The sequence below is a fragment of the Mustelus asterias genome, chromosome 14 (assembly GCF_964213995.1).
Source record: "Mustelus asterias chromosome 14, sMusAst1.hap1.1, whole genome shotgun sequence".
In the NCBI taxonomy this organism is placed as follows: Eukaryota; Metazoa; Chordata; class Chondrichthyes; order Carcharhiniformes; family Triakidae; genus Mustelus; species Mustelus asterias.
In genome coordinates, this window is record NC_135814.1 from 95519906 (window position 1) to 95544327 (window position 24422).

General features: G+C 47.5%; 1 protein-coding gene across 1 annotated transcript in view; it reads right to left on the reverse strand.

The window, feature by feature from the left end:
- Nucleotides 1–11128, reverse strand: part of col6a1 (collagen, type VI, alpha 1) — a 105515-nt gene extending 94387 nt beyond the window's left edge. Inside the window, exons 1-2 of the mRNA XM_078228914.1 lie at nucleotides 10820–11128; nucleotides 10225–10354 (exon numbers count right to left, since the gene is read on the reverse strand). Coding sequence (XP_078085040.1) covers nucleotides 10225–10354; nucleotides 10820–10907 — 218 coding nt within the window. The 5' untranslated portion in view covers nucleotides 10908–11128. The remainder of the gene's footprint in view (nucleotides 1–10224; nucleotides 10355–10819) is intronic.
- Between the last annotated feature and the right edge of the window lie 13294 nt (nucleotides 11129–24422).

Here is a 24422-nt window from a genome sequence, read left to right on the forward strand (position 1 = left end):
ACTGCTGGAAAATCTCAGCAGGTCTGACAGCATCTGTGGAGAGAGAATAGAGCCAACGTTTCATTATTTTCAGTACACAGTGAGGGTAATAACTTCCACTTGTGCCGACGGACTAAAATGGCTGATGACCGTGGAATCACTACAGTGCAGAAGGAGGCTATTTGGCCCACCGAGCCTGCAACAACACTTACCCAGGTTTAGCCCATAGCCCTGCGTATTTATAAAAGCAAATTACTGCCGATGCTGGAATCTGAAACCAAAATGCTGGAAAATCTCAGCAGGTCTGGCAGCATCTGTAAGTAGAGAAAAGAGTCCTGCATATCTACCCTGCTAATCCCATTGACCTATATTATATATCTTGGCACACTAAGGGACAACCTGCAGGTGAGGTGGATTGGCCATGCTGAATTGCCCCTTAGTGTCAGGGGGATTAGCAGGGTAAATGCATGGGGTTATGGGGATAGAGCCTGGGTGGGATTGTGGTCGGTGCAGACCTGATTGGCCGAATGATCTCCTTCTGCGCTGTAGGGATTCCATGATCTTTGGACTGTGGAGAGAAACCGCAGCACCCGGAGGGAGCCCACGCAGACACGGGGAGAACGTACAAACTCCACACAGACAGTGACCCAATGCTGGCAGTGCTAACCACTGGGCCACCGTGACACCCTATGGATTGTCTTAACGCAGTTGCACCCCAATGAGGAGTCTGAAATAGATGATGGGACATGCGAGTGATTATTCACGACAACTCTGACCACCTAATGAAGAGAGAACACCATTCAACAAGGAGTTTCATTTCATCAGCTGAACTACAGTTATCGAGTCACAGAGATTTACAGCATGGAAACAGGCCCATCGGCCCAACCTGTCCATGCCGCCCAGTTTTTACCACTAAGCTAGTCCCAATTGCCCGCGTTTGGCCCATATCCCTCTATACCCATCTTACCCATGTAACTGTCTAAATGCTTTTTAAAAGACAAAACTGTACCCGCCTCTACTACTACCTCTGGCAGCTCGTTCCAGACACTCACCACCCTCTGTGTGAAAAAGTTGCCCCTCTGGACCCTTTTGTATCTCGCCTCTTTCGCCTTAAACCTATGCCCTCTAGTTTTAGTCTCCCCTACCTTTAGGAAAAAATATTGACTATCTAGCTGACCTATGCCCCTCATTATTTTATAGATCTCTATAAGATCACCCCTAAGCCTCCTACGCTCCAGGGAAAAAAGTCTCAGTCTATCCAGCCCCTCCTTATAACTCAAACCATCAAGTCCCGGTAGCATCCTAGTAAATCTTGGTTGGATTAAAGTGAGTGATTAATTGTCTTCAAATTCATCTGTGCAAACGCAGCAAGCAATGCAGCTACTTAAGGCTACATTGAGTTCAAAACTTCATCTGTATTGATGAGGCAGTGAAGATCATTCCTTTGTGGGGTAGGGGCAGAGGGCAGTTGCGTGGCCTTGATTCTTGCTTATTCCCAGAAAATTTCTCTGCAGGAAAATCCTAACCATGTCGAAGGGTCTTTGGCTAGAGCAGACTCAAATGAATTCCACTGCCTCGCTTGCTCCCCGTATTTATTCAAAGATTCAGGCTATTTTTCTGTCAGAGATACAATGGCCTCTGCCTCAATTGGTCTTTTGGTAAAAATCATCCCATGTTTTAGAAATATAGAAACATAGAAGATAGAAGCAGGAGGAGGCCATTCGGCCCTTCGAGCCTGCACCGCCATTCATCACCATCATGGCCTATCGTCCAACTCAATAGCCTAATCCTGCTTTCTCCCCATAACCTTTGATCCCATTCGCCCCAAGTGCTATATCCAGCCGCCTCCTGAATACATTCAATGTTTTGGCATTGGACGGCCGATTGGGCAAAGATATTTCTCTTCATCTTTTTCCTCAATCACATTTTATCTTATTTTAAGCTGCGCTAACACTTTATTGTCGCTGACACCCCAACCATAGGAAAGCTTTTCCTTCTTTGCTCCATCAAACCTTATTAGAACTTAAGAAATGTTGATTGAATGTCCCCTTAGCCTTTTCAGCTCCATTGGGAAATAGGAACAGGAGGAGTAAACACCTGAATCTTGCTCTGACAATCAGGTGGATCTGGGACTTGATTACATTTCCCCACCTAAGAACATAGGGGCGGCACGGTGGCACAGTGGTTAGCACTGCTGCCTCACAGTGCCAGGGACTCGGGTTCAATTCCAGCCTCAGGTCTGTATGGAGTTTGCACGTTCTCCCCGTGTCTGTGTGGGTTTCCTCCAGGTGCTCTGGTTTCCTCCCACAGTCCAAAGATGTGCTGGTTAGGCTGATTGGCCATCTTAAATTGACCCCAGTGTCAGGGGGATTAGCAGGGTAAATGTGTGGGGTTATGGGAATAGGCCCGGGCAGGAAATGGTCAGTACAGACTTGATGGGCCAAATGGCTTCCTCCTGTACTGTAGGGATTCTATGATTCTATCATAGGAACAGGAGCAGGTCTCCAGCCCCTTGTACCCACTCAATAGGATCATAGCTGATCTGTCATTCCTTAGCCTCTTAATTCTTTTGGCGAACAAAAATGTATCCATTTTCAATTGGCCGCTCCCACCTCAATCCCCCAGTAACACATGGGGGATAAGATTCCGGATTTCCACTCCTCTTTGTGTGTTTCGGAACATCTCCTCCAAATGGTCCACCTCTCATTTTAAAGTTGCACTCCCTTGTTTTGGACATCTCCACCCAAGGAAATGTTATAAAGTCCTGAATCTTTCCCCATCATTTTCCTTTTGTTTCACTCCTGGTACAATCCTGGTAAATCTGCATTGTATTCATTAATGGCCTTTCTAGAATGTCTCGTTTGCAATGGATACCATCCTCAATGGAATGGGCCATCCCAGTTTGGAACCAGCTAGTTCTGTGGATTTGCCTAAGGATATTTATCCAAAAAAGCTGGAGCCAGGCCAGCTACGGGTGGCAGATTTCCTTCCCTGAAGGGGAATTAGTGAACACAGTAAGAGTTTTAACAACACCAGGTTAAAGTCCAACAGCTTTATTTGGTAGCAAATACCATTAGCTTTCGGAGCACTGCTCCTTCGTCAGATGGAGTGGATATGTGCTCTGGTTTCCTTCCACTGGAAATGAGTGAACCAGATGGGTCTTTACAACAGTCAATGTAGTTTCATCAGCATCATTACTGAGATTAGTGTTAAATTCCAAGCTTCATTCATTGAATTGAATTTCCACAGCTTGTGGTGGGATTTGAACCCATGTTCCTAAAGCATTCTCCTGAGCCAATATGTGACTAGTCCAGAGATATTACCACTACATCCCCATCTCCTCCGAGATAAGAGACCTCTCGGCAGATACATGAATAGGCGGGGAATCATAGAAACCCTACAGTGCAGAAGGAGGCCATTCGGCCCATCGAGTCTGCACCGACCACAATCCCACACAGGCCCTACCCCCACATATTTTACCCGCTAATCCACACATCCCAGGACTCTAAGGGGCAATTTTTTTTTAACCTGGCCAATCAACCTAACCCGCACATCTTTGGACTGTGGGAGGAAACCGGAGCACCCGGAGGAAACCCACGCAGACACGAGGAGAATGTGCAAACTCCACACAGACAGTGACCCGAGCCGGGAATCGAACCCGGGACCCTGGAGCTGTGAAGCAGCAGTGCTAACCACTTTGCTACCGTGCCGCCCCTTAGAGGGATATGGTCTGGGTAGAGGCAAAAGGTCTTTAGTTTAGAGAGGCTTCATGTGTCGGCGCAGGTTGATGGGCTGAAGGGCCTGTTCCTGTGCTGTACTGTTCTTCGTTCTTTGGTGTCAATAATGGCAGAGGTCTGGGTGTTGATTCATTTTCTTGTGCGTACTGATTTGAGGGCAGCCGTGTGCCAAAGCCGTGGTGTTGCACTGACAGTACGAGACAATGGTAGGGGTTTTATGGGACTCCTGTGACTCTCAACTCCTGCCCCCCGATGGGTAAAAAAGGTCTCCCCACTCTCTTTGGTCATGTCAGCTGTCTTGTGGCAATTTACCACCGCAAGCAGTGTGGTTGATTCTTAAATGCCCTCAGGGATGAGCAATAAATGCCAGCCAGCGACGCCCACATCCCATGAACAAAAAATAATAATAATTGCTTTGAGACAAGACTTTATGGAATCACAACAGTGCAGAAGGAGGCCATTCAGCCCATTGAGTCTGCACCGACCACAATCCCACCCAGGCCCTATTCCCGTAACCCTACATATTTACCCTGCCAATCCCCCTGACACTAGGGTCAATCTAGCATGGCCAATCAACCTAACCCGCACATCCTTGGAGTGTGGGAGGAAACCGGAGCACCCGGAGGAAACCCACGCAGGCACGGGGAGAACGTGCAAACTCCACACAGACAGTGACCCAAGCCGGGAATTGAACCCGGGTCCCTGGCGCTGTGAGGCAGCAGTGCTAACCACTGTGCCACCGTGCCGTACCCCTTCACCAGCAGGAGGTTCCCCCTTAGAGAGCTGCCAGACAATTGGATGGCCAGTGGCTCTGTAGTCCCAACAGCGCCAGGTGGGAGCGGTGGCCACCGCTGGGATTAAAAGCAATACCGTCATGCCGAGGAACTCAGGTAAGTCCGGGGTCAGAGGTCTTGGAGAGGGGTCAAGAGGGAGGTGTGCAGGGGTGGGGGGGGGGGGGGGGGGGGGGGGGGGGGGGGGAAGGTGGAGAGATGGAATGTTCAAGAAGCTGGTGTGGGTAGCGGGGGGTTGTTGGAGAATGCCTCCTACAAGGATAGGTCTCTCCCCGCCATGGGTAAATAGAATTAATTGGTCACTTAAGGGCCAAGAGTGGGTGGGCTGCTCATCCCCTCCCCTGCTACCCATAGGTTTTCAGAGTGGAGGGGCAGGCAGCGGGAAGGCAACCCATTGGAATTCATATGCCCCCTGCCTTCAAACCTAGCCATGATGTGGAGATGCCGGCGCTGGACTGGGGTGAACACAGTAAGCAGTCTCACAACACCAGGTTAAAGTCCAACAGGTTTATTTGGTAGCAAATACCATAAGCTTTCGGAGCGCTGCTCCTTCGTCAGATGCCACTCCATCTGATGAAGGAGCAGCGCTCCGAAAGCTTATGGTATTTGCTACCAAATAAACCTGTTGGACTTTAACCTGGTGTTGTTAGACTTCTTACTGTGTTCAAACCTAGCAGCAGAGGAGTGTAACATCCAGCCCTGAGAGTAGCATGGCAACCCAACTGATCCAATATACTGACACTAAACATAGGGCTGGTGTTAGTGTACACATTCTACAGTAGTTGATCAAGTTGCCAGAACAAACTTGCTTCGTTACGGAGAAATGGGAATTACATCTTGATGTCAGAGTCAAATCTGGGATGAGACACTTAGAATTGATGCAAGGAATCGTGCTCGATTGGTTATGGCTGGGTGTGCACCCAGAGGACAGTAAACAAGCAGAAAGGGCTGGAGGCTGGACAGAAACGTGGAGCAGACAATTGAAAGCACAGTAAATGAAACCTGTTACACACGTAGTGTCATCTCTGCATAGCTCCGAAATATAAAATATGAGGGGCATGGACAGAGTGGATAGTCAGAAGCTTTTTCCCAGGGTGGAAGAGTCAATTACTAGGGGGCACAGGTTTAAGGTGCGAGGGGCAAGGTTTAAAGGAGATGTACGAGGCAAGTTTTTTTACACAGAGGTTGGTGGGTGCCTGGAACTCGCTGCCGGGGGAGGTAGTGGAAGCAGGTACGATAGTGACTTTTAAGGGGCGTCTGGACAAATACATGAATAGGATGGGAATGGAGGGATATGGTTCCTGGAAGGGTAGGGGGTTTTAGTTCAGTCGGGCAGCATGGTCGGTGCAGGCTTGGAGGGCCGAAGGGCCTGTAACTGTGCCTTAATTTTCTTTGTTTTTTTGTTCTTTGTTCCATATATTCTTTATCCCAGCATCCAAAATGGATGATCCAGTCATTCATTTTGTTGCTGTTTGCGGGATCTTGCTGTGCGTCATTTGGCTTCCAGTTTCCCGACATTACAACAGTGACAACATATTGGCTGTAAATTCCTGTGGAGCTTCATGAAAGATGCTGGGCTCGATCTCACCAGCTGTTCATGCCACAGTCCCGCTGAGGCGAAGTCAGAGAATTTGGCGCCCAGCCAAATCTCCATTCACTGCAGCAGGATGGGAAATTCCCACTGGCGTGAATGGCCATAACATTCCGGCCACTATATAGTTGCAAACTTTGGTGTACTAAGGTGCAAGAGATTTTTTTTAAATTCTTTTACGGGATGTGGGCATTGCTAGCAAGGCCAGCATTAATTGTCCATCCCTAATTGCCCTTGAACTGAGTGGCTTGCTGGGCCATTCCACAGGGCAGTTAAAGAGTCAACCACATTGCTGTGATTGATTGTGTCTAATATCTAATGCCCTCCAGCAATAACTTCCTTTGTTAGTTGGACTTGCTAACACATGCTAGAAGCCACATATATTCACATACAGGGCCTCGTCCTTTGAACACAGAAGGAGCATGTGCACACTTTGCACCTTTTCCATCTAAACAGCAGCTTAAGGAATTGTCATTCCCCAGTTCATACCCCAACCTTGGCCAATCAGAGTCGACCTGACCATGGGAATTTGAACAAAGCTGGGCAGTTAACTGTTTCAAGCTGCATTCTCCGTGACAACGCCTCCCACCAATCAGAGTTCTCATGCCAACCAATCAACATGCACATGCAGTATAAATTGCTGTTCCCCTGTTACAGTTTGGTAATTTCCTCTGAACTGTCCTGATGAGTGCAAGACGAAAAGCTTTGATAGCATCTTGCTTTTTTTCAAAAATACTCAACTTCCTTTTCTTTCATTTTGTTCTTGGGATGTGAACTTTCAGCGTTCATTGCCCATCTCTAATTGCCCTTGATAAGGTGGTGGTGAGCTGCCTTCATAACGCTGTCATCAGAGGAAAGCTATTTGCTCTCCACAACCAATGAATCATGGCCATGCCTCTGTGAAATTCCAAAACGTTCTCCCAGTAAGTGAGCTTCCCAACCAGGAGTCGAGAGTTCCCAAACGGCAATGAGATAATCCATGCAATCCCTAAAGTGTAGAATGAGGACATTCAGCCCATTGAGTCTGCACCAACTCTTCAACTGAGCATCTTACCCTCTACCTGCCCTATCTCTGTAACCCCACACATTCCCCATGGCTTATCCGTCTGACGAAGGAGCAGCGCTCCGAAAGCTAATGGCATTTGTAACCAAATAAACCTGTTGGACTTTAACCTGGTGTTGTTAAAACTCTTACTGTGTTTACCCCAGTCCAACGCCGGCATCTCCACATCATTATCCATCTAAGCCACACATCTTGGGATACTAAGGGACAATTTAAAATGGCCAGTCTACCTAACCTGCGCACCCTGCCTCTGAGTCAGGAGCTGTGATTTCAACTCCGGGGAATTCTGGGAATAATCCAGGCTGACACGTTAACGTGGCGCTGAGGGAATGCTGCACTGTCAGCGCTGCTGCCTCCCAAACAGGATCCTCTGTGGCTGGGAAAAGTGCTGCGGTTGTATAAGAGGAGAGTTTGTCCTGGCCAATATTTCTCTCTCAGCTGACATCACGACAAAGCAGATTTGTCAAATTGCTGGTTTTAAACAGAGGAAACTGATTGAGCAAAAGAAGGCAGAGGAAAGATTATAGAATCTTGCAGGAGGAGGCCATTCAGCCCATATAATCCCACCTAGGCCCTATCCCCGTAACACCATGTGTTTACCCTGCTAATCCCCCTGACACTAAGGATCAATTTAGCATGGCCAATCCACCTAACCCGCACATCTTTGGACTGTGGGAGGAAACAGAGCACCCGGAGGAAACCCACGCAGACAATGACCTAAGCCAGGAATCGAACCTGGGTCCCAGGCGTTGTGATGCAGCAGTGCTAGCCACTGTGTCACCGTGCCACCCATAAAGGGATTGAACGATTCTCCTGCTGGGCAGGTTTTTAATCCGGAGTGTAGCATCCGGAAGGTGGTGAAATCAGAATCAGGAGAAACTTACAAAAAAAAAATCTTGATAAAGGATTGGAGAAAGAAAAAAAGATTGCAGGGTGACAGGGAAAGAGTGGAGGAATAGGCAAGCTGAATGGCTCCATCACAGGGCTAGCACAGACCCGATGGATCAAATGTCCTCCTTCTGTCATAGATCTCTGGAGGTGGAAAGGCAGGTAAATAGGGTGGTGAAAAAGGTATATGGCACACTCGCCTTTATCAATCGGGGTATAGGTTATAAAAGGTCATGATGGAGTTGTATAGAACTTTGGTGAGACCACAGCTGTGTGCAGTTCTGGTCGCCACATTATGGGAAGGATGTGGACACATTGGAGGGGGTGCAGAGGAGATTTACCAGGATGTTGCCTGGGATGGAACTGTTAAGTTATGAAGAGAGGTTGGATAGGCTTGGGGACAGGGTGGATAGGGAGCAGCTGTTCCCCTTAGTTGAAGGGTCAGTTACGAGGGGACACAACGTAAAAGTGAGGAGTGGGAGGTTTGGAGGGGATTTGAGGAAAAACCTTTTTACCCAGAGGGTGGCGACGGCCTGGAATGCGCTGCCTGGGAGGGTGGTGGAGATGTGATGCCTCACATCCTTTAAAAGGTACCTGGATGGGTACTTGCCACGCCATAACATTCAGGGCGTTGGGCCAAGTGCTGACAAGTGGGATTAGGTGGGCAGGTCAGGACATTTCATGCGTCGGTGTAGCCTCGATGGGCGGAAGGGCCTCTGCTGCACTGTAGTATTCTGTGATTTTGTATTGTATAATTATATGATTACAACAGTGATCCCATTATCTTTTTAAAAGTACATTGTTGGCTGCATGGGGTATCCTGAGATCACCGGAGGCACTGTCTAAATGTCAGTACTTTTGACCCTGTATTTTATAATATTATCATGTCTATTATGATAAGCATTGAAATTTTCCACGGGGCAGTTCACTGAAGCAACATGTCTCTTTCTAGACTGACAATGCAGTAAGAGAATAGGCCACATGATTTGTTAACCCTTTGCACATGTGGATTTTCATTCCCACAACAGTGGTAGCCATGTCTTCAGCTGACCGTGCCCTGTGCACAGTACTTCCCAGTTTAAACTGTTCCATCAGGCACATAGCTCCTTGAAAGTGGCGTCACAGGTAGACAGTGAAGAAGGCGCTTGCCTTCATCAGTCAGAGCATTGAGTGCAGGACTTGGGACGTTATGTAACAACTGTACAAAACATTGGTGGAGTACTGTGTACAATTCTGGTCGCTCCGCTATAGGCAGGATGCTATTAAGCTGGAAAGGCTGCAAAAAAGATTTACAAGGACGTTACCAGGATTGGAAAGTTTGAATTATAAGGAGAAGCTGGATGGAACTTTTTGCCTGGATGCAGGAGGATGAAGGGGTGACCTTATAGAGGTTTATAAAATCATGAGGACCGTGGTTAAGGTGAATAGTTAAGGGTCTTTTCCCCAGGGGAGTCCAAAGCTAGAGGATATAAGTTGAAGGTGAGAGGGGAAGGATTTAAAAGGAACCTGAGGGGCAACTTTTTCCACACAGAGGGTGGTGCGGGTATGGAATGAGCTGCCAGAGGAGGGGGTAGAGGTGGGCACAATTACAACATTTAAAAGACATTTGGACAGGTACATGGATGGGAAAGGTTTCGAGGGATATGGGCCAAACACGGGCAAATGGGACTAGTTCAGTTTAGGAAAGCTGGTGGGCATGGACGAGTTGGGCCGAAGGGCCTGTTTCCGTGCTGTAACTCTATCTCCGCTGACGATTTCTTTGCTTTGAGACCCTGGCCCCAAACTGTGCTGCACACTTTGGAGGCAGAAATCTGCACAGTTTGGTCACAATAGCCCAAACCACCAGCCCTGCTTGAGCCATTACAATGACCAGTTGAGCTTATTGGCAGCCAATACCAACCCCCTCCCCTCGATCAAGCCATTAGCCACATTAGGAGGACAGCAAAGCAAAGGCGAGAGATCGCAAAAGAGGGTGTATGCAAATGGGTAGATTCTTTAAGCGGAATGGAAATATCTGGGGGAAGCCAGTTTAAATGAAGTTAGCCTTTCCCGCTCAACCTACAGTGCCACCTTCAGACGAAAAGAGATACAGGCGAACAAGATTACAAGAGAATTTCTTTGCACTTAAAAGTTGCAGCGAAAGTTACAGTGAAAGGGTAGAACGGCGAGGATTACCGGTCTTCGAGCTTGTCGACAAAATTTGTGGTGAACTTCTTGACAAGATCAACCAGGGAGCCATAAGGCTGGAGTCGCAAGGCCACACTCTCGGAAGTGTCCAGCACAAAAAATAGATCAACAGGGCAATCTGTGAAGAGAGGAGAATGATAGGAACACTTGGCACTAGGAATGGTTCAAGAATAGATTTAAAAGCTGTCTCCCAATTAGCAAAAGTGCTTTGTTAACAGTTACAAACTGAAGTCAACCCCCCCTTAAGAGACAAGCAATTACTTTCACCTTCCCGTATTACTTGCAAATCTGATTGTTTTTGTTTAACTCTGTAACAGTGTGAAGACAAGCAAGACACAAGATCTCAACACCATGCTTTACCTTTTACTGTATACGCCTGAACTCCACGTTGGAATTTATAAGTTGTATTTTTTAACAGAAGGATTCTGCACAGAGTAAATGCCATAAGGATTTGATTAAAAGTTGATTTCAATCAGGTCAGCCTGTATTGAATTGCAAAACCCTAAGCAAGCCTGTCATTACTAAAGAATTTCCTTGCAAACGATTCAAGCGTTCTTCTTCGACAAGCGCTCTAAGTACCCACCTGGATGATATCCACTGTCCTGTTGTGCCAGTAGACCGGTCCATGTGGAGCAAAGCGCAAAGAGGAGGAATAGTACCTTCAGAGCCATGGCTCCCACCACACGGCAGCAAGGCTTGTGTGCTGAGCACACGGAGACTGTGGGAGCAGCAAAGGGAGGCTGTGGGGAGCGGAGCTGGAGCCTGCGTCTCTGTCTCCGACAGAGATCAACTGTGAAGGAGGCTGGCCCTAAGCAGCCAGCCAGGAATTAGGAGAAGAAATATGTGGTCTCCATACAGCTGTGTGAACTATCCAGCTGCCAAAAGCCTTACTCCGATAATCAAACTGAATTACAACGAGCCAGTTAACAAGATCTCATATTGTCGATACATTTGAAATGTGCGTTTCTTTATTGTTGCTTAAAAAAATGAGAAAATTTAATATTTAATTTCCGACAATTCAATGTCGAGAACCCCCTTCAGCCTCCACCCCTTCAGTGTCACGCCCATCATCGCTGGGAGTTTTAACTCCCAATGCTCTATCAGTGTGTGTGTATCTACAGTAAGAGTTTTAACAACACCAGGTTAAAGTCCAACAGGTTTATTTGGTAGCAGATAATTTGCTACCAAATAAACCTGTTGGACTTTAACCTGGTGTTGTTAAAACTCTTACTGTGTTCACCCCAGTCCAACTCCGGCATCTCCACATCATATCTCCAGTTAAACAGGCTATTGTCTTGTGCATTGATCCTAATGGACTCCATCATTAGCCCTACTCAATGCAGTTTAGGTGCAGAAACTGTGTCCACGTCAGTCATCGGAGGATGCACAGATTTGAGTAAAGAATGAGAGCGAGGCTTCTATTTGCGCCGTGTGTTGCTGTGCTCTGGAACACACTATCCAAAGCCAGATTTAACAGGGACCTTCAAAAGGGTATTGAATATGCGGGGCGGCACGGTGGCACAGTGGTTAGCACGGCTGCCTCACAGCACCGGGGACCTGGGTTCGATTCCCGGCTTGGGGCACTGTCTGTGTGGAGTTTGCATGTTCTCCCTGTGTCTGCGTGGGTTTCCTCTGGGTGCTCCGGTTTCCTCCCACAGTCCAAAGGTAGGTTAGGTTGATTGGCCGTGCTAAATTGACCCTATTGTCAGGGGGATTAGCTAGGGTAAATGAAGGTTATGGGGACAGGGAATTGGTGGGATTGTGGTCGGTACAGACTCGATGGGCCAAATGGCCTCCTTCCGTACTGTAGAGATTCTATGATATATTGAAAGAGGGAAGTGTCATTGGGGGAATGAGGTGGGAAGTGGGAACTAATTATGTGGCACTTTCAGAGAGGCATGATGGGCCGAAGGGTCTTCTCCGGTGCTGTAAGATTGGCTGATTCAATGACACTGGGATTCTGCGACTTTTGACAATTTTCTTATCGCGATTGGAGGTTCCATTTTTCTGAGAGAATGGGGATTCAGAATGGAGATAATGTGACTGAGCATGCAACCCTCATTTCAATATTATCTTGGAGCGATCCCACTCTCTTCTGGATGGGACCGAGGCAGCAAGCAGTGTTGACGGAAAATGGGGATGGCATTTTACCTCCCTGACGCTCTCTGGCCCATTATCACCAACCCTAAACTCTGCTTATAAGGAATCATGTAGAATGTACTACACAGGGACAGGCCACTCAGCCTGACTGGCTCATGCAGTGTTTCTGGTCCTCAAACCTCCTCACAGGCCTCTTGATCAATCCCAACCAGCATAACAGGCAGCACAGTGGTTAGCACTGCTGCCTCACAGCGCCAGGGACCCGGGTTCAATTCCCGGCTTGGGTCACTGTCTGTGCGGAGTCTGCACATTCTCCCTCTGCATCTGCGTGGGTTTCCTCCGGATGCTCCGGTTTCCTCCCACACTCCGAAAGACGTGCAGGTTAGGTGCATTGGCCATGCTAAATTCTCCCTCGGTGTACCCGAACAGGCGCTGGTGTGTGGCAACTAGGGGATTTTCACAGTAACTTCATTGCAGTGTTAATGTAAACCTACTTGTGACACTAATAATTAAACTTTAAAGCTTGTAGCCATTTCCCCCACATGTACTTATCGAGGAGCCACTCTCACCACTGCGTCCGAAGATTCTTATTTCAAGTCTCATTCCAGGACTTGAGTGCACAATGCTGACACTCCAGTGCCCGACTGAGGAAGTGCTGCAGTGTTGGAGGAACTGTCTTTCAGATGAGGTGCTAAAGTTGAGGCTCTGTCTGTTTTGTCAGGCCACAATTTTGTTGAAGAGTGTGCTGGAGAGTTTCTCCTGAATTCCCTATTGGATTTATTAGTGACTGTAAGACCATAAGACTTAGAGGCAGAAATAGGCCATTCAGCCCATAGAGACTGCCTCCACCATTCAATTAAATCATGACTGATCTGATATAATGATCCCCAACTCCACTTTCCCGCCTTATCCCCAGAACCCTCGATTCCCTTACTGATTAAAAGTCTACCTCTCAGTCTAGAGCACACCCAACGCCCCAGCCTCTACAGCCCTCTGCAGTAAAGAATTCCACAGATTCACTACCCACTGAGAGAAGAAATTCCTCCTCATCTCTGTTTTAAATGGACGACCCATTACTCTGAGATTATGTCCTCTGGTCCTAGACTCTCCCACAAGGGGAAACAACCTCTCGGCAGCTACCCTGTCAACCCCCCTGAGAATCCAAATGTCTCAATAAGGTCACCTCTCTCATTCTTCTCAACTCCAATGAGTACAGGCCCAACCGACTCAACCTTCCCCCCATAAGAAAATCCCTCCATACTTGGGGATCGACATAGTCAACCTTCTCTGGACTGTCTCCAATGCCAATATATCTCTCCTTAGATAAGGGGACTAGTACTATTCACAGTATTCTATATATTCATCCCTATATTTTGTCTCCTCTACATGGGGAAATATCTTCTCTATACCTCCCTGATTAATTCTTACTACCTTAAGTGTAGGGATTCTATGAAATACCTGAATTAGATCAGTTAGAATCATAGAATCATAGAATCCTACAGTGCAGAAGGAGGCCATTCAGTCTATTGAGTCTGCACTGACCACAATCCCATCCAGGCCCTATCCCCATAACCCCATGCATTTACCTTAGCTAGTCCCCCTGACACTAAGAGGCAATTTAGCATGGCCAAGTCACCTAACTCGCACATCTTTGAAGTGTGGGGGGAAACTGGAGCATCCGGAGGAAACCCACGCAGACACGGGGAGAACGTGCTAAATGCACACAGACAATGATCCAAGCTGGGAACCGAACTGGGTCCCTAGCGCTGTGAGGCAGCAGTGCTAACCACTATGCCATCGTGCTATCCCTGAAACTAAAAGTTGGGAAAGGTGTGATTTCTAATCAGTTTGCTGGAAGTATTAATGAAACACTATGACCATTGAGGCTGATTTAGTGCAGAGGCTCTTTTGGGCTAGCGGTGTGGTGCCATCTTCAATGTTTGTGCCAGCTGTGACTCAGTGGGTAACATTTTGATCTCTGGGACAGAAGGTTGTGGGTTCACCCCGTCCCTCCCTCCACCACCCAAATCCAGCAACCTGGGCTGACACTCCTGTGCCCACTGAGGGAGCACTGCATTGTCTGAGGTGCCAATGAAGTCCTCAATTTCCTGCCTGCTTGGAGTGGGTGCGAAAGATTCCCAGGCCACTGCTTGATGAAAGGAAGAGGAGTTCTTCCGAATGTCCAGGCCAATATTTATCCTTCAACCAACATCGCTGGAAACAGATGATCTGGTTATTTATCTCACTGTGGGAATCTTGCTATCCACATTTGGGCAGCTGTGTTTCCCACATGATAAATGCTGGCCAGCCAGTGACGCCCATGTCCCATGAATGAATTTTTTTTTTAAATGCACTTTGGGAAATCCTGAGATCAGGAAAGGTGCAACGCAATTTTAAAGTAAAGTAAAAGTTTATTGATTAGTCACAAGTAGGCTTACATTAACACTGCAATGAAGTTACTGTGAAATTCCCCTAGCCACCACAGTCCGGCGCTTGTTCGGATCAATGCACCTAACCAGCACGTCTTTCGGACTGTGGGAGGACATCAGAGCACCCGGAGGAAACCCATGCAGACATGGGGAGAACGTACAAACTCCACACAGACAGTGACCCAAGCTGGGAATTGAACCCAAGTCCCTGGCGCTGTGAGGCAGCAGCGCTAACCACCGTGTCGCCATGTCACCCTGTCTTCATTTCTGCTTCTAAAGGAGTAGAGGGTGGGGGAGGCGGGTGGTAGTTGTCCGTTAAACTCCCCTCACTAAGCACCGAGCAATGTTACATTCTCATCCAGTGTGGGAGTACTCCGGGCGTGCTCAGTGGAACACTGCCCTCACGTCTTGTTCAATTCGCAATCCAGATGGGATGGGTTTGAATGCCAAACAACTACTGAACAAACAGTAACTGGGATGGTGTCCATGAGTGTAGGCTGCAGGAAAGCAGCCGGTTCTATTAAACTTACTCATAGAATTCTTTGGAAACAGGACACTACCATGAAACATCCTTCAATGCCAAATCGCATTTCGACAACAACTCATTCTGATCCTCCAGTTTCATTCCGTTCTGCCCTTTCCTACTTTCTGTCAAGATGTTCCTTCATAGATATTTGCAGCTGGCTACTAAACTGGTGAACTCTCCATTGCTCGATGCTTAAAGACAACTTTTTTCTCTCAAGTCTTTCAACTTTAGACCCGTCAACTCTCATCCTTATTGAGAATTCCTCCCAGCTTCATCTGCATGTCCATCGCAATAAATATCCCTCTGTGTGTTTATTATCTCCAGAGGTTAATGCCCAGCTGAAGTTAGTAAGGATTTAATAAGTGCCCGTAAGCTTGTGCCAAAGGAAACTGGGCCAAGCAATTAAATTCTAATTGCGCTTAAAGACACTAATAACTGATTTTTAAAAAAGGTTGCCATTAATACCATGGGGTGGCACAGTGGTTAGCACTTCTGCCTCACTGCACCAGGGACCTGGGTTCGATTCCCGGTTTGGATCACTGTCTGTGTGGAATCTGCACATTCCCCCTTTGTCTGCGTGGGTTTCCTCCAGGTGCTGAGGTTTCCTCCCACAGTCCAAAATGTGCAGGTTAGGTTGATTGGCCATGTCAAATTGACCTCAGTGTCAGGGGATTAGCGAGGTAAATATGTGAGGTTACAGGAATAAGACCTGGCTGAGATTGTGGTCAGTGCAGACTTGATGGGCCGAATGGCCTCCTACTGCACTGTAGGGATTCTATGGGCATGAGTGAACTAGAGGGGTTTTCCAACAATGGTTTCATGGTCATCAGTAAATTCTTAATTCCAGATTTTTAAAAATTGAATTCATATTCCACCATCTGCCGTGGTGGGATTCAAACCCGGGTCCCCAGAACATTAGCTGAGTTTCTGGATTAATAGTCTAGCGATAATACCACTAGGTCATCGACTCTAGGCAGTACAGGTGGGTCGGGTTTTGGGGTTTATGGACAACTAGACAATTGCACACTGCCACACCCACAAAGGAATGGTTCTGTCTCAAAACACTCCAGCTCTGAGTCATTGAGCTGAAGTCTGAGCAAGGGGTATTCCATCTCTAAATGGAGCTGGAGGGGATTACTAGTTAAGTTATTCCAGGGCGCAGTCACACACCAGAGGTAGGTTCAAGTGTAGGAAGGGGAGAACATGACTGTCAGGAGCGCTACGTAAAGGGCTCCTCCAGTGCACATGGCTTAGTCATTTATTCATTCCACGAAACTGCAGCATCCAAAAGAAAAAAGGACAACTGCAGGCAATAATACTGAGCAAGGAACCAGATGTAGCAGGATTAACTGAAACATGCCTTAATAAAGAACAGAAACAGTTAGATCGTGCGGGATATAACATATTTGGAGGCGATAGGGGAGGAAGATGGAGGTGGGGTAGTTGTACTAATTAGAGGCAACACAATGCCAGCAGGAAAAAAAGGGACATAATTAACATCAAGATAGACAGAATCCACAGAAATTGGATCAGAAAGGATTCATCACATGAATTGCATTAATCTATAGACCATGTAATAGTGAAAGGGAAGTAAAGGAATAAGTATGTAGGGAAGTTTATGAAATAATTAGAAGACATTGGATAACTATCTTGGGGGATTTCAACTACCCTCAAATAAACTAATTTCAAGCGAGAGGAAAAGGAGGCATGTTCCTCTCTCACCCAGTCCATAAGAAGCCCAACAAGAGAGGAGTCAGTACTCAGTCTAGTGATGGGAAATGAATGGTGTTAATCAGGAGAGTGATGGAATACTCTCAGTTGCCTGGATGGGTGTGCCTGCAACACTCAGGAGGTTTGCAATCATCACAACAGAACAGGGTTAATTAACGATACCTCTTAGCCAATCATTCCTCCACCACCGATGCACAGTGGCAGCAATGTGTACCATTTACAAGGTGCACTGCAGCAAATTTCCGAGCTTTCTCCAACCACACCTTCCGAATCGGCAAGCTCTACCAACTAGAAGGGCACCTGGGGGCACCACCAGCTGCAGGTTCCCAGCCAGGTCAAACACCTTGCTGGAAATACATCACTGTTCCTTCACTGCCGTTGGGTCAGAAACCTGGAACTCCATACTTGGGAGTGGTGTAAGTGTATCTACACCATATGGACTGCAGCAGTTCAAGAGGTGGGTCATCATCTGCTTCTCAAGGGCAATTATGGGATGTGCAATTAGTGCTTTCCTGGCCAGCAGAGTTCACACCCATGATTGAATCAAAGAAAAATGAACCAGAGCAAGTAAAAGAAGGACAGGGGAACCTCTGAGCAATAGTGATCATAACATAATAAGGATGAAAACAATTATTGGGGAAGACATATGTAAAGTAAAGACCAAATGAATAGATTGGAAAAAGGTAAATTTGAGGGATAAGAATGAAACTAGGGAAGGTAAATTGGAAAAAAAAGAGATGGAACAGTAGTACAGTAGTGGAAAACATTTAAAATATTGATCAACAGACCCTTAATATTCACCCCCCCCACCATGACCCCCGACATGATTCACCTCTACATGGCCCCCTCACATGGCTCCCCCCATCATAGACCCCCTGCATAACCCCCCTGTCATAGCCCCCACCCAGGCCCTACCCCCTTGGCGCTGCCAATGGCATACTGATGGTGCCCAACTGGCATTCTAGGCCATTCCTCTCATTGACACCCACTGCCCATCTTCTACTTAGAATCATAGAATCGTACAGTGCAGAAGGAGGCCATTTGACTCATTGAGTCTGCACCGACCACAATCCCACCCCAGACCCTATCCCCATAACCCTATGCATTTATCCTAGCTAGTCCCGCTGACACCAAGGGGCAACCTAGAATGGCCAATCCACCTAATCTGTACGTCTTTGGAGTGCGGAAGGAAACTGGAGCACCCACGAAGGCCATACTGCAGTGCAGAGGAGAGTGGAAATTAAGTGCTCCAGAGGCCCAGAGTTTGAATCTCCCCACAAGAGGTGGTGGCTTTCAAATTTGGTTAGTAAATGTGGGATTCTTTTAAAAAGGGTAGTTTTAGCAACAGTGATCATGAAACCGTTGTTTTAACATTGTTTTTTGTTAAAACCCATCCGGCCCACTGGCTTCCTTTTGCAGCAAGGCCTGGACAACATTCAGGCTCGTGCTGACAAGTGGCAAGTAACAGGATTGAGGCGGGATCCAGACACAGGAGGCTGCTGGTGGAGAGAGAGTCACAGGTGGAGGTTGGGATGAGGGGCAGGATAGGCCAGTGGGCCCCTCCATTCATAACCTGGTTCCTTAACCAAACCCCCTTGGGCGGGCTCGTCCTAACTTCCTCCATGGCCAGATTCCCATCTGCCATTGGATTCAAGCCAGTGGTGGTCGGATGAGGTCTTTAAGTGAAACTTAATTTCCTACTTAACGGCCTCAATTGGCAATGGGACAGGAGGGGCCATCCATAGATTTTCCCGCCACAGACATAATCAGGCTGGGAAGGTGGCGAGTCCCCACACCCTCCCGCTCAATTGAATGACTCCTGGAAAATTTGCCATTGGGTGGGGGCGGCACGGTGGCACAGTGGTTAGCACTGCTGCTTTACAACGCCAGGGACACGGGTTCGATTCCCTGCTTGGGTCACTGTCTGTGTGGAGTTTGCACATTCTCTCCGTGTTTGCGTGGGTTTCCTTCGAGTGCTCTGGTTTCCTCCCACAGTCCAAAGATGTGCGGGTTAGGTTGATTGGCCATGCTAAATTGCCCCTTAGTGTCAGGGGGACTAGCTAGGGTAAATGCATAAAGGGATAGGGCCTGGGTGAGATTGTGGTCAGTGCCGACTTGATGGGCCGAAATTAATGGCCTCCTTCTGCACTGTAGGGATTCTATGACAAGATTCTGCCCTTGGTTTATTGTGCTTGAAATTAAATGTGACAGTTCAACACAGTGTTAAACTAGTAAAGTAAAGTTTATTTATTAGTCACAAGTCGACTTACATTAACACTGCAATGAAGTTACTGCGAAATTCCTCTAGTCGCCACACTCCGGCCAATGTTCGGGTCAATGCACCTAACCAGCATGTCTTTCAGATTGTGGGAGGAAACCTGAGCACCTGGAGGAAACCCACGCAGATACGGGGAGAACGTGCAAACTCCGCACAGACAGTAACCCAAGCTGGGAATCGAACCCAGGTTGCTGGCGCGGCGAGGCAGCAGTGCTAGCCACCGTGCCGCCCAGAATGGCGACTGGTGGATTTTCACAGTAACTTCATTGCAGTGTTAATGTTAGCCTATTTGTGACAATAATTATAAACTAAACTAAACTGATTATCCCTTGTACAATGACACACCCTTTCTCTTTCTTTTCCAATAAATTCAACATGATTCTCCCCTGTGTCTTCAGAGGCAGGTCGCTGGTTCCCTGGCTTTGACTGCTCAGACACATGTGGGTGATGTCTTCCGGAGCTCAGGAAGGCCACGGACCACCACATCCACCCAGGAGAAGCCTCAGCCTTCAAGATAAGAGGCAGCAGTTAGGGTTCTGACAGAGCACAGGGAGTGCTGGAAGCTCAGTGTGTGGAGAAGCAGTAGGGATGCTTTGAGTCCCCCTTTCCATGTTGCTATCTTCATCTTTGTCCTCATTTGATTTTGATTTGATTTGATTTATTATTGCCACATGAATTAGTATACAGTGAAAAATATTGTTTCTTGTGCGCTATACAGGCAAAGCATACCATTCATAGAGAAGGAAAGGAGAGAGTGCAGAATGTAATATTACAGCTATAGCTAGGGCGTAAAGAAAGAGCAACTTAATGCAAGGTTGGCATCTGTTTTCTTAACCATTACTCCATAGTATGGCTTTTCTTCTAGCAAGGCTGAGATAGAAACATAGAAACTAGCAGCAGGGGTAGGCCAATCGGCCCTTTGAACCTGCTCCACCATTCACCTTGATCTTGGTTGATCATCAAATTCAACATCCGGATTCCCCCCCCCCCCCCCCCCCCCCTTCTTCCCATATCCATTGCTAGTTACAGCTAAATAAGGAAGCTAGAGAAATGAAGAGAAGTTTCTAAGAAGTCTGGAATTAATGAACAGAAGAAACTGGGAACCAGAACAGATTACAAATGAGAACAATTTTCTCTGGAATCTAGATGGTTAAGAGGCGATCTAATCAAAGTCTTGAAGATACCAATAGGAAAAGATAGGCGAGATAAAGATAATTCAAAAGTCTGATGGCAACAGGGAAGAAGCTGTTCTTGTGTCGGTTGGTATGTGATCTCAGACTTTTGTATCCTGGTCCATCCGCACTTTGCTGCTAACCAAGCGCTGGGGAGCATTTTGCTGCACGTACTTGAGGGACAAAATGACAAAGGCGAATCCTACCCAACATGACAGAATGAGTGTGTAGGCCTTTGGTGAGGGTTAGCAGGCAGTTGGTTGCCTGCCGCCTCTGATGCTCCACTCAGGTGACCACTCTTTCCATGGTGTTGGGCATTGGTGCAAGGGCCTGAGACATCTCAGCACTCAAGGCAAAGACGGATTTCTCCAATCTCTCACTAATTGTGTGCAGTGCCTCGGAAAATGCGGACAGAACGTCAGATATCTTCTGCCTCAGAATAATCCTCTTCATCTGCCAATCCAGGCTTTGTGTTGTTCGGAAAATAAAGGCAGCTTTAAGGGATTTACATTTGCATTGGTAAACATTACAAATAAGTGGGTTTAATTTGAGGATTCTCTGCCTGGAATGGTAAAACCTATGGTTAGATTCATGCTGGACAAAGGTGTGTGTGGGTTGGTTTTACTTTCAACTGTGATCCTATTGTGCTGAGAGAGGGCTACAGCATGAAGAGTAAATAAACCAGCAATGGTTGCTTAGCAACTGGGGCCTTGTAAGGTCAAGAAGCTTATAAGTTTTAGTTTAGCCAATTTGATTGCAGTTGAAGATAGGTTGTGAGAGAAGGCAGCTCTGCTAGAAACAGTCGGTTTTAGAAGGCTAATAAGGGAACATCTTTGATTAATTTGTGTATAGGAATAGGGATGTTTTGCTGCAATTGTCTAGGGCGTTGGTGAGGCCACACCTGGAGTATTGTGTGCAGTTTTGGTCTCCTTATCTGAGGAAGGATGTCCTTGCTATAGTGGGAGTACAGCAGAGGTTTACAAGGATGATTCCTGGAATGGCAGGTCTGTCATATGAGGAGAGACTAAGTTGGTTAGGATTATGTTCACTGGAGTTTAGAGAGTAAGAGAGTATCTCATAGAAACTTATAAAATTCTAACAGGTTAGACAGAGTAGATTCAGAAAGTATGTTCCCAATAGTGGGGGAGTCCAGAATTAGGGGTCATAGTTTGAGGATAAGGGGTAAACCTTTTAGAACTGAGGTGAGGAGAAATTTCTTCGCCCAGAGAGTGGTGAATGTGTGGAGTTCACTACCACAGAAAGTAATTGAGGGCAAAACGTTGTGTGATTTCAAGAGGAAATTAGATATAGCTCTTGGGGCTAAAGGGATCATGGGATATGGGAGGAAGGGGGGAATCAATCGGAGTATAGATAACAAAAGCAGAGAGGTCATGATGGAGTTGTGTAGACCTTTGGTGAGGCCACAGCTGGAGTACTGTGTGCAGTTCTGGTCACCACATTACAGGAAGGACGTGAACACATTGGAGGGGATGCAGAGGAGATTCACCAGGATGCTGCCTGGGCTTAAACAATTTAGTTATAAAGAGAGGTTCGATAGGCTTGGGTTGTTTTCTCTGGAGCAGAGAAGACTGAGGGGTGACCTGATTGAGGTGGTCAAGATCATGAGGGGCATGGACAGGGTGGATAGGGAGCAGTTTCTCCCCTTAGTTGAAGGGTCAGTTACGAGGGGACACAAGTTAAAAGTGAGGGATGGGAGAGGATTTGAGGAAAACGTTTTTACTCAGAAGGTGGTGATGGTCTGGAATGCGCTGCCTGGGAGGGTGGTGGAGGCCGGATGCCTCACATCCTTTAAAAAGTACCTGGATGAGTACTTGGCACACCATAACATTCAAGGCTATTGGCCAAGTGCTGGTAAGTGGGATTAGGTGGGCAGGTCAGGGCCTTTCATGCATCAGTGCAGACTCGATGGGCCAAAGGGCCTCTTCTGCACTGTAGTATTCTGCGATTCTGTGTGATGCTGTGATCAGGATATTGAATTCGATGATTAGCCATGATCAAGATGAATGGCGGAGCAGACTTGAAGGGGTGAATGGCCTCCTCCTGCTTCTAGTTTCTATGTTTCTATCTCTCCCAGCCTTGCTAGCAGAAAATCCATACTGTGGAGTAATGGTTGAGGAAACAGGTGCCAGAAATCTAAAGTCCAGCTAATTAAGGAAATTAGAGAAATGAAGAGAAGTTTCCAAGAAGTCTGAGATAACGAACAGAAGAAGCTGGGAACTGGAACAGATTATAAATTACACCAGTTTTCTCTAGAATTTAGATGGTTAAGGGGCGATCTGATCAAAGTCTTGAAGATACCAACAGGCTAGATAAAGATAAACTATTCCCACTGATTGGAGATTCTAGAACTAGGGGACATTGTCTAACATTTAGGACCAGATCATTCAGTAGAGATGTTAGGAAGCACTTCCAAAGGATGGTAGAGGTATGGAACTCTCTTCCACAAATGACAGTTGATGCTGGATCAGTTGCTAATTTTAATTCTGAGATAGATATATCTTTGTTAAGCGAAGGTATTAAGGGGGTGTGGCCCAAAGGCAGGTATATGGAATTAGGCCACAGTTCAGCTATGATCTCAAAAATGGTGGAACAGGTTTGATGGGCTGAATGGTCTACTCCTGTTTCTATGTTCCTATTATTGTTCAGTAAAGTCACAGGGTTGAAAAGGTCAGATCATGATCGTGAGAGTCCAGAAAGATATGGGCAGTAGTGCTAAGGTTTGTGAGAAATTATCGCAGATTGGGAGACTAGGGGATGATTCTCCCAAAAAAATTCGAAGTGCTGAATTGGGAAAAATGGTGTAAATCACGATTGTTTTTTCAGTGGGAGTTCAGACTCGAATCTCCCACACTCTGTGCAATGCAGAGGTCACAGTCGGGAATCTCATTAAAAGCTCGATCGCTGGCCAGCCCGGGACCCCCGCAGTGCTGCCCCTCCAACCCCTCCATGGCCCTATCACAGCCCCCACAAGTATTCCCGAGCCAGCCCTGATCCCCCCCTACCGCCCCCATCCAGGAGCACCCCAATCTCCAGCAGCGCCCCCCCCCACCCCCACCCCCCGACCAGCAGTAATGATTCCCCCCACCACCCCGCCCCAGCAGACCCTGCACCGCCACCCCAGCAGACGCCCTCCCAAGGGAGGCAGACCACCCAGCAGACCTCTCCCCCCCTGCCCAGCCCGCCCCGATCGCTGGCCTTCCTCCAGTCCAGACAAAAATCCAAATGACAGAGTGGCAGTGGGAACCCCCAAACCTACCGATTGCCCCTTGGCCCCCCCTCCTAGACCCCACCCCCAATAGGCCCCATCCCCTTGGCACTGCCCGATGCCTGGTGGGCAGTGCCAAGGTGCCCCCTGGACATGGGCACTTTGCCCCTTGGGCAGTACCAAGGGGCTCAGGCTGGCATTGCCAGGGTGTCCATGCCCAGGGGGCACCACCCTCCACCGCCCGAACCCCTGGGGGGCCCTGATTGGCCCCTTCACTCCAGTAGGGTCTCCCGCTAGTTCCCCCAAAGTGTGAAACTACTCTAAACCCTGCCGGAGTGAATTTGCACTGGCAGGGTGGGAGATGTTATCGGGCTCGGAGAATCCAGTCCCATGCCTGATAGTCACAAGCAAATAACGTTAAAAATAGACTTAAAGTACTTGCTTGGTCTTCCCGCCGGTTTCCTGCATGGTCCCGACTGCGCCTGCTCTCCAGAGGTGGGAGACGCGCCTACGGTGGGAACGCATGTGCGAATCCTGTGAATCGGCGCACGTGCGCATCTCCCAACCCACCAAAAAATTAGTGGGCCGGAATGGGAGAATCACCCCCATTATTTTTAAATAATTGTGGAAATTGGTGGCTGAACCTCGGAGTTTGTGTAAAAGACAAAGGAAACCTGAAGAGAGAGGTGTAAAAACTGCAAGCAAAACCTTGCTAGAAGCAGCA